At 61.5% G+C, this 9,784-nt stretch overlaps 1 protein-coding gene across 4 annotated transcripts in view; it reads left to right on the forward strand.

Moving 5' to 3' along the window:
• The window catches only part of LOC111161690 (patatin like phospholipase domain containing 6), a 20,517-nt gene extending 11,103 nt beyond the window's left edge, over nucleotides 1–9,414 (forward strand). For all 4 annotated transcript variants that reach the window (XM_022525504.1, XM_022525502.1, XM_022525505.1 and 1 more), the window contains 16 exons: nucleotides 447–560; nucleotides 796–871; nucleotides 2,578–2,718; nucleotides 2,936–2,999; nucleotides 3,251–3,419; nucleotides 3,595–3,777; nucleotides 3,964–4,082; nucleotides 4,262–4,418; nucleotides 4,679–4,795; nucleotides 4,883–4,952; nucleotides 5,391–5,507; nucleotides 7,298–7,599; nucleotides 8,344–8,460; nucleotides 8,687–8,783; nucleotides 8,899–9,008; nucleotides 9,124–9,414. In XM_022525504.1, the coding sequence (XP_022381212.1) occupies nucleotides 447–560; nucleotides 796–871; nucleotides 2,578–2,718; nucleotides 2,936–2,999; nucleotides 3,251–3,419; nucleotides 3,595–3,777; nucleotides 3,964–4,082; nucleotides 4,262–4,418; nucleotides 4,679–4,795; nucleotides 4,883–4,952; nucleotides 5,391–5,507; nucleotides 7,298–7,599; nucleotides 8,344–8,460; nucleotides 8,687–8,783; nucleotides 8,899–9,008; nucleotides 9,124–9,198 (2,028 nt within the window). In that variant the 3' untranslated portion in view covers nucleotides 9,199–9,414. The remainder of the gene's footprint in view (nucleotides 1–446; nucleotides 561–795; nucleotides 872–2,577; nucleotides 2,719–2,935; nucleotides 3,000–3,250; nucleotides 3,420–3,594; nucleotides 3,778–3,963; nucleotides 4,083–4,261; nucleotides 4,419–4,678; nucleotides 4,796–4,882; nucleotides 4,953–5,390; nucleotides 5,508–7,297; nucleotides 7,600–8,343; nucleotides 8,461–8,686; nucleotides 8,784–8,898; nucleotides 9,009–9,123) is intronic.
• The last annotated feature ends 370 nt before the right edge of the window (nucleotides 9,415–9,784 follow it).

Genomic DNA, 9,784 nt, shown 5'->3' on the forward strand with positions numbered 1-9,784 from the left:
CCCCCCCCCCCCCCCCCCCCCCCCCCGCCACGGCCCTCTGATCACTCCCACTACAGGTTTCCTCCCACTACTCCCAACAAAACACAGCATCCGGGGTAATCTGATGGATTGCTGATGGCCGCCTGACCGCTGGCCTAGCCCAGTCCGCTTGTCCAGCTCTGTTCCGTGGGCAGGAGGAGGGGGGAAATTCTTGTCTTAATTGGACTCCGTCCCTAGATCTCTGTTAGGAGACAACCCCCCGCTTAAGTGCGTACACACTCACACACCCGGGCATGGATCCCTAACCCTCTCTCTCTCCCCGAAGCCCTAATGAGTAGTGGGGTTCGATTTCCACCCATCTCCGGGGTCTGTTGCGGGTAGGGCGGTAGCGCCTCTGGTCTGGGTCCCCCTTTCCCATCGGGGCCTCCTGGGTCAAGCAGCCCTGGTCATAAACGGGGGCCCCCCAGGTGGAGGCGCTGACACGGCAGCCTCGTGCCACGACAGTGCACGCGGTGCGCGACACGGAGTTGGCGAAACTCCCGGAGGGCACGCTGGGCCACATCAAACGGCGATACCCGCAGGTGCGGCTCCAAGCTGTGTGGGCTGGCGTCCTGGTGGGGGGCGGGGCTCGAGGAGGCAGAGCCTAATAGAGGGGTGGGGCGGGGGGGGTGGGAGTCTCAGGGAGGAGGCAGAGACCCTCGAGTTAGAGCTGGGCTCTTGGGAGTGGGGCCCAAGTAACGGGGACCCAGGCGCCCAGGTAGGACTCGGACAGTTGCCCCTCGCGTCTCACTGGAACGCCGGCCTCCCATGCCCCAGGTCGTAACTCGTCTCATCCACCTGCTAAGCCAGAAGATTTTAGGGAATTTGCAGCAGTTGCAGGGACCCTTCCCAGGTGAGAGCCCGCCGCCCGGGGCATGCTGCGGGAATGTAATCCGACTCCTGGAACACACCGGGAGGGGGAGCCCTAAGCCCTGGGCATGCTGGGAAATGGAGTCCGGCGTAGGAACTGCGCTCTGGGTGGGGCTTAAAGTAGGAGTGGGATCTGATATCCGGTGCCTGTTTGGAGGGCTGGGGGGTGGAGTTCGGGGTCCTGGGCATGCCGGGGAACAGAGCCCTAGACCCAGGCCATGCTCTTGATGAAACCTACAGTGTCTGTCAATGTCAAATGACGGAGTCTTTAGGGGCAAACTTGGTTCTGGGTGTGAGAGCTTGCAGGCGGGATGGAGTCCACGTCCTGAGCACGCTGGGAGAGGGAGTCCTGGAAGAGTATGCTGGGACATGAAGTCCGTGGGGGTGGGAGCTGGGGGCTAGGGGCCAGGCTGGGAACTGGCTGCTGAAGTTACTGGCGAGCTGAAAGGTGTAGTTTGCCGAGTTAGGGTACATCGGAATGAAGTCGGATTCCAGGTGCATACGGGCCTGAGAGTCTGTAAGGGCCAGCCGACCCTGGATCAGCCCAGCCTCTACACCTGCTCCTCCTATCCCCCAAGGTCTTCTGCCCCTTCTGCCTTGACACCTGGATGGTGGTGGCAGTGGTGAGCCTTGGCTAAGAACCACCCCCATGCTCAGGATCTTCCCGGATAGATTTTTTCTCCCCAGTCTTGGCCCATGCATGCAAATGCCTGTTCATTTCCCATCAGGCCATTGGTCCATCCTTTTCACGATTGTGGGGCAGCCTTGCTGGCAGAAACTCTCTGTTGATGAGATACAGAAAAATTTTCCAGAGAGCACCTAATGTATACTAGGCCCTGTGCTGGGCACGGGTGGCAGGGGGAGGGGGGGGAAGAGTGACCAGGCAGATGAGGCTCTTAGAAGGTTTACAGCTGGGCAAGCAACACATTTGAAAAATACAAAGAAGAAGTGTGACATCACAAGCTGACATGTACAGTGAAGAAAACAGAAGAAGGTCTTGATGGAATGTGATGGAGGGAGGGAGGGAGGTTGTTCTGGGGGCAGTGAGCTGGGACTAGACAAATGAGATAGGGCGTGGCATTGATGAGAACTAGGAAGGCCCTGCACACAGGGTTTCGTGGGTTTGAAGCACTTCAAAGAGAAAAGTGAAGAAGGGGGAGATATGGGGGGAAGGGGCAGGTCACGTAGGGACTGGGAGCCCCAGAAAGGCATTTAGGCTAATTCAGGTTGTTAGGGGAACGAGCTGGAGGGGAGGAGGCAGTGAGAGATCCATGCAAGAGGGAGGTGAGGGCTTGGTCTAGGGTGTTAATGGAGAAGCTGGGAAGCAACAGATGGGTCAAAAAGATGTTTGTTTCTGCCTCGTTTTGTGTTCAAGTCCCTTGGGTGGACGGAAGCAGCAAGGCCAGAATGGGGTAGGGGCACAGATGGGTCCATGCACGCACAGTGGAGGGCTTGTTAGGGTTATGTAGCGCGTCCTGTCGAGATGAGGCCCTGAAGTGAGGGTCGCATGGCTAGGTCTTATCAAGACCGGATGAGGGGACCGGATGAGGCTGTGGGTCCAGGCCTGAGGCCACAGCCTCTGCTGTGGCTTCACTAGGTTAGCGGGGCAGGGACTTCTGAGGAGGGGGCAGGTCTGCCTCTCCAGGCACAGGACTGCACCTCAAATCTCCTTCCTTGGGGTCTCGGCAGGCTCAGGACTAGGCGTGCCCCCTCCCTCGGAGCTTACCAACCCAGCCAGCAACCTGGCAACGGTGGCCGTCCTGCCGGTGTGTGCTGAGGTGCCTATGGTGGCCTTCACTCTGGAGCTGCAGCATGCTCTGCAAGCCATCGGTCAGTGGGGGAGGGGGGTTGAGGACAGGCCATTGGTCTGGGGGGGTGGGGCTGTGGGGGAGGGGGGTTGAGGACAGGCCATTGTGGGGGGGGGGGGGGGCGGGGGGGGAGGTGAGGACAGGCCATGGGTCTGTGTGGGGGCTGAGGCCGTATTGCGGGACAGGCCCCCAGTTCTCTGGACCTGGGTGTCTGACTCTCCGTCCTCACCTATCCCCAGGTCCCACACTCCTCCTCAACAGTGACATCATCCGGGCCCGCCTGGGGGCTTCTGCTCTGGATAGGTATGTGTCCAGAGTTTGAGGAGGTGGGGGATAGACCTGAAGTCTACAATTCCTTCAGGTCTGCTTGAGGTCTGGGCTGTGAACCAAGGACCATGGGTTCCATCCCTTCAGTCTGTGGGAGACCGTGGGTCAGATCACCCCGAGGGCATGGACATGGTGGGGCTTGGGTGTCTAAGTGTACGTCCTCCCGGTGACGGAGGTGCGGGACCCCGGACGAGCGCCCGGGATGACTCTCCGCCGCCCCGTTGCAGCATCCAGGAGTTCCGGCTCTCAGGGTGGCTGGCCCAGCAGGAGGACGCGCACCGCATCGTTCTCTACCAGACCGACGCCTCGCTGACACCCTGGACCGTCCGTTGCCTGCGACAGGCCGACTGCATCCTCATTGTGGGCCTGGGCGACCAGGAGCCCACTCTCGGCCAGGTCCGGAGTCCATGCACAGGGACACCTCCACCCCCGGAGAGCGTCCTCCTGCCCTCCTGCGCCTGCACCAGGCCCTGTGCACCTGTGGGGTGGCAACCAGGGACCCAAGCTCACCCGGGCTTGGGGGAGGAAATGGCCGAGGGTTAGTGACTTCCGTCCTCCGTTGCCCTTCCAGCTGGAGCAGATGCTGGAGAACACAGCGGTGCGCGCCCTCAAGCAGCTGGTCTTGCTGCACCGGGAGGAGGGCGCGGGCCCCACGCGCACGGTGGAGTGGCTGAACATGCGCAGCTGGTGCTCGGGGCACTTGCATCTGCGCTGTCCGCGCCGCCTCTTCTCCCGCCGCAGCCCCGCCAAGCTGGTGAGCGCTGCGCCGGCAGAGGGGCCCTCCCGGGACCGCCGGCCTCTAGGGCCATTGGCGGGGTGGTGGGGGGGCTCAGAGACCTGTGGGGGCAGGAGCGGTGGTGTGGAGGTCCGGACACTGTCTCTTGAGCCCCCATCCTCATGCGTCGCCTCTCTGTGCCGCCCCCCCTTCCCCGTATTCCAGCACGAGCTCTATGAGAAGGTTTTCTCCAAGCGCGCCGACAGGCACAGCGACTTCTCCCGCCTAGCGCGGGTGCTCACCGGCAACACCATCGCCCTGGTCCTGGGCGGGGGCGGTGCCAGGTGAGGGGGTGGGACCTGCTCCCCGGGGCTCGCCCTGAGGGGTGGAGCTTATCTCCCGGAGCCGCCCTGTAGGGGTGGGGCTGGCACTTGTTCCTTGCCGGTGCGGGAGGTTGGAGAAGGGGAGCTCTGAGGGTCGTGGGGCATCTCCAGTGGGTCCCTGGGTTTTCTCTCCCTGGCAGGGGCTGCTCACACATCGGCGTGCTGAAGGCATTGGAGGAAGCAGGGGTACCTGTGGACCTAGTAGGCGGCACATCCATCGGCTCCTTCATCGGGGCCCTGTACGCGGAGGAGCGGAGTGCCAGTCGCACGAAGCAGCGGGCCCGGGAGTGGGCCAAGGTGTGGGGGGCCACCTACCGCAGGAGTGCCCTGAAACCTGCTCCCTGAGGGGCTCCTGGGCTGCTTCTGCCCCTTTCCTGACTTCATCTGTGAACCCCTCCTGGCCCATGGCATTCCCTCCACAACCTTGCTGACCTGACCTCCTGGTTGGTCACCCTAGTCCCCAGCTCCCTGCTGGAGCGATCAGGACCCTTAGTGGTCACCTTGTTAGTGACCCCAAGTGGCTTCCGTTTGATCCCAGCCGGCATCCTTGCCCCTAGAGCATGACCTCGGTGTTGGAGCCCGTGCTGGACCTCACGTACCCTGTCACCTCCATGTTCACCGGCTCGGCCTTCAACCGCAGCATCCACCGGGTCTTCCAGGACAAGCAGATTGAGGTCTGCCCTCCGTCCTCGCCTGCCCTGCCCCTGCCGCTCCCCGCGGGAGTCCCCGCTCCTCTCCCAGCATGGTCCTTGTCTCCACAGGACCTGTGGCTGCCCTACTTCAATGTGACCACGGACATCACTGCCTCAGCCATGCGTGTCCATAAAGACGGTGGGTGCCCCAGCTGGCCCCACAATGACCTCTGCGGCGGTGTGGGGAGGGGGTGCAGGGAGGGCAGCCGAGCATCTGGGACATTGTTAACATGAGTGACCGTCCGCCCTGGCCTGATTGCCGAGCACTAACCATCACCCACTAATGCCCCAGAGGCCCCAGGTATGTCTCTCCTTGGGGGTGGGGGGGCTGGGGGACGAGCCGGGCGCCTCACCCCCTCACGCCGTCCCCGCAGGCTGCGTGTGGCGTTACGTCCGGGCCAGTGCCTCCTACTGCCCCTACCTGCCCCCGCTCTGCGACCCCAAGGACGGGCACCTGCTGGTGGACGGGTGCTATGTCAACAACGTGCCAGGTCAGCGAGCCCACCGGGCTGGCCGGGCCTCCGAGCATGTCTGAGCGTGTCTGTGCGTGTCTGTGTCTGTGTGTCCCGCTGGGCAGGCTCCCTGTGGCGCTACGTCCGCGCCAGCATGACGCTCTCGGGCTACCTGCCGCCGCTGTGCGACCCGAAGGACGGGCACCTCCTCATGGACGGCGGCTACATCAACAACCTGCCAGGCAAGTGGCTGCCCACTCACCCGCACGCACGAGCATGCACAGGCGAGCACGTGGACGGGCGCCCAGGAGGGTGTGTGCATACCCGTGTGCAGCCACAGACCAGGGGAGTGCCCGGGGACAGAAGCGCGTGGAGCCGGAAAGCACATCCACATGCCGTGTTCAGCGTGAATGAACGCGTGTAGACACACGTGCATGCAGGGACAGCAGGATACCCGTCCGGGTTCACGTCAGCCACACCTGTGCTCACGCGTTCTCACGGCTGCTCACAGTGCAGGCGGCGTGTTCTCACACATGCACGTGGCCAGACCCATGTGCCCGTGAAATCAGGCATGCGTCCTTGCACAGCCATCTGTCCACATGCACACTGCACGCTGTCTCAGGTGCACACAAGTGTAGGCACACAGATGGGCACGTGTGTGCCCACGGTGAGCTTCCGGCTCTGCAGACCTCTCGCCTGCTGAGGAGCGGGGGACCAGCTGTGCCCCAGAGAATGTCACGTGCCCAGGAGTGAGCACACCCGAGTAGACACGTGTGCTAGCTACACATACACGCTCTGTGTTGGAGGCCGGAGATCGACCAACTGCCGCAAATCCAGCCCCTGCCGGGTTTTGTCAGGAAAGGTTTATTGAACACAGCCACATCCAGTGGTTCAGGCCTGGTTTCTTGGCCGCCTTCGTGCCTCAGCTGCAACACTGAGTGGTTGGGAAAAAGTTATTTTCTCTCTGACCGCTTACAGAAAGTTTGCCAACTCCTGCCATGTGTGCCCTGTACGGATGCCCACGCTAACAGCCACGTACATGAGTGGTGTGTGCAGATCCACAGGCGGGCAGTGCCAATCTAGACACGTGTGGAAAGAAATGCGCTCAGGCCCAGGGGTGTGTATAGAGCTACAGACAGACCCAGAGGTGTGCATGTTCACACACGGGAGACACACATACATGACAGCTGCGTGCAGCCACGTGGATATGGGGACATGTTCCTAGATATGGGGACATGTTCCTAGACACACAAATAGGCTCATGAGGGACTCATGCAAAGTCTGCTGGAGACTCGGGTGTCCTGCTGGGCTGGGCCTGGCTTTGGGGCCCTGTCCCCATCTCCCCAGGCTCTCCCAGACCTGCTCAGGGACCCTCCATGGGACACACGGACACACACTGACCCACAGACACACCACCCTCCTCGCGGGGCCATCACCCACCCTTCATGCCTCTGTCCTGTTTCCCTGAATCTCCTTGTTCTTAGACATTGTTCTCTGTCCCCATCTCAGCCTCACATTTCCCCCCAGATTCTCTGTCTTTCCATATCTCTGATCTCTCTTTTTCCCCCATAAATCTGTTGGTGTCTCCACTTCCCTGCATCTCTGTTCCTTGTGGCTTGACTTCTTCACCTCTCTGCATGTGTTTTCTTGCCACTTGGACTGCCTGCCTCTCTGACTCTGTCTTCCTGTGTCTCTGTTTCCTGGTGTCCTTACCACTCTTTATCTCTCCACATCACTCTTCTCCACTCCACCATGTGTCTGACTTGGTGTCTTTTATTCCCAGCAACTTTGCCCCTTTGTCTCCATCCACTCCATCCGTCTGGCCCTAGTTCCCCAGCCTTAACAGTTCCACCATCTGACCCCACCTCCTCAAGGTCATGGGCATCGGTGCCTGTGCCCTTTACATACTGGCATGTTTGCATGGTTTTTTTGTGTGTGACCATTTGTATGATGGTGTTTCTGGGACTGGGTTGAATGTCCCTGCCCTGGGCCTTGGTGGGGAGCTGCCTGCTGACACCCCCCGGCCCCACAGCGGACATCGCCCGCAGTATGGGTGCCAAGACAGTCATCGCCATCGATGTGGGAAGCCAGGATGAGACGGACCTCAGCACCTATGGGGACAGCCTGTCTGGCTGGTGGTTGCTGTGGAAGCGGTTAAACCCCTGGGCCGACAAGATCAAGGTTCCAGACATGGCCGAGATCCAGTCCCGCCTGGCCTATGTGTCCTGCGTGCGGCAGCTGGAGGTCGTTAAGTCCAGCTCCTACTGCGAGTACCTGCGCCCACCCATCGACTGCTTCAAGACCATGGACTTCGGGAAATTCGACCAGATCTATGTGAGCGGGTGGGGTGGCAAAGCTTTACTACCTAAAGCCCACAGCAACCCCGGGGGACAGAGCATAGGCTCCATTCCCAAGTGGGATCCGTGAGGAACAGAGTGCTGATCGATTTGTGATGTCTGCAGTGAGTGTGGCCAGGGAACGTGGCTGTGTGTGTGCTGTGTACGCACTACGTTTCCTGCTGGGCGCCGGCTGCGCCGCCCAAAGTGCATTAGAAGTTTCTAATGACGTTCTCGTGCTGGCGGGAATGGGAACAGGCGATCAGTTAGTAATGTGTGTCACAAACATGGGAGGGGCGTGGAGCGACGGACATGCTATGTGCTACTAGCTGCTGATCTGAAAATTGCGTCCTAGCCCACGTCCCCGGAAATTGACCGGGAGTGGAAGTGTGCAGGGATGGATTGGTGATGTCTGTCACAGGCTTGGGAGATGGGGATGTCTGCAGGTGTGTTGTGTATTTGCAGATCTTGAAAGAAGCCGACACACCATTTGGTGCACTGTGTGGGGCTGAGGGGGAAGGCATGTCAGGGGCACAGGGTGAGGAATACGGGGGTGAGTGTGCTGCGTGGGGCTGGCTCGAAAGTACGTTGAGTCTCAGATGCCAGCTCCCCTGAACATCAGGCTCTCGAGGGGCCAAGGAAGGGTCAGCAGAACGGAGATAGGCAGCAAAGGGGAGGCAGAGGAAACATTGGGGTGGGGGGGGGTTGGCAGGCCCAGCTCCAGTCTCCTCCCTTCCCGCAGGATGTGGGCTACCAGTACGGGAAGGCTGTGTTTGGGGGCTGGAGCCGGGGCGACATAATTGAAAAGATGCTCACGGACCGGCGATCTGCTGACCTTAACGAGAGCCGCCGCGCAGACGTAAGCCTGTGACCTACCCCAAGGGCGGCCACTCCTAACAACAGAGATTCCCCCAACCTGGCTGAGGCACCCCCAGAACTCAGATGCCCCCAGACCTCCTTGGATTTAGCTGAGCCCATTAGACCAGAGAGGTCCCCCTCAGATCTCGGGGCCCCAAGACACCACAGCCCCTGACACTCCAGAGTCCCAGAGAGCTCCCAAGACCCTCACCTGTGCCGCTCCCCAGGTGCTGGCCTTCCCCAGCTCTGGCTTCACTGACCTGGCGGAGATCGTGTCCCGGATTGAGCCCCCCACGAGCTACGTTTCTGACGGCTGTGCCGATGGTGAGGGCCCGGGGACACCTTGCGGGGGGGTCACAGAGCTGGGGCTGGGATCCATGGGATATAGAGATGTTAGGCCAGCCTGCGTGATTCACTTTGCCCTGTTCCCCGGTTCCAGGGGAGGAGTCGGACTGCCTGACGGAGTATGAGGAGGACGCGGGCCCTGACTGCTCACGGGACGAGGGCGGCTCTCCCGAGGGCGCAAGCCCCAGCACTGCCTCCGAGATGGTGAGACTGGGTGGCCCAGGCCCTCCACGGGGTGGGGGTGACATGGCGGAGGCGTTCGCGTGTACCAGTGTCCCGTGCCGTGTGATGTGTGCGTGTGGCGCTCCTGTCCCTGCAGGAGGAGGAGAAGTCCCTTCTCCGGCACCGGCGCTGTCTGCCCCTGGACCCTCCGGGCTCAGCTGCGGAGGCCTGAGGACCTCAAGAGGGGTCCCCCTGGGGCGGGGCCGGGGCTGAGCCCGGTGGGGGTGGCTCACTTCTCTGTCTGCTGCTATGCCTGCCACCCTCCTGGGTTCCCCTTGAACCCCAGCCCCCCCCCCGGGGCCCACACACTGGACCGCCCTGCCCCCAAGGGGAGAGGCCACACCACACTGAGGACCATGACCAGTCACTCCCAATAAACCTTTCCCTCTTGGAAGTGGCCTCGTGTCATCTTTGGGTCAGACGGCTGGCGCTGGGCTGGACAGCCTGGCGCTTGTCTTCGTACCCACATGCCATGCTCAGCCTCAGGCCCAGCCAGCTCGCCCCACTGTGCGCGCGCTCGAAATTCCCCTGCAGTCCCCCTCTGTGCTGGCTTCAGACCGCAGGACCTCTGGGGATTCTGGGTGTTCTTGGGTGCCCACCCTGCGCCCTTCATTTTCCTTACCGGACTCCCACAGCCTCTGCGCTCAGCTGGCTCTACTGTGTGCAGGCATTTTGTGTTTCCCATTCTTCCCTGCTGTGTGCACCACAGAGCCTGGTTCCCGGGGGACTGTGCAGCATGCGCAGGCTTAAGGACTTCG

This window comes from Enhydra lutris, unplaced genomic scaffold, assembly GCF_002288905.1.
Source record: "Enhydra lutris kenyoni isolate GAN:26980312 unplaced genomic scaffold, ASM228890v2 scaffoldscaffold86, whole genome shotgun sequence".
Classification (NCBI taxonomy): Eukaryota; Metazoa; Chordata; class Mammalia; order Carnivora; family Mustelidae; genus Enhydra; species Enhydra lutris.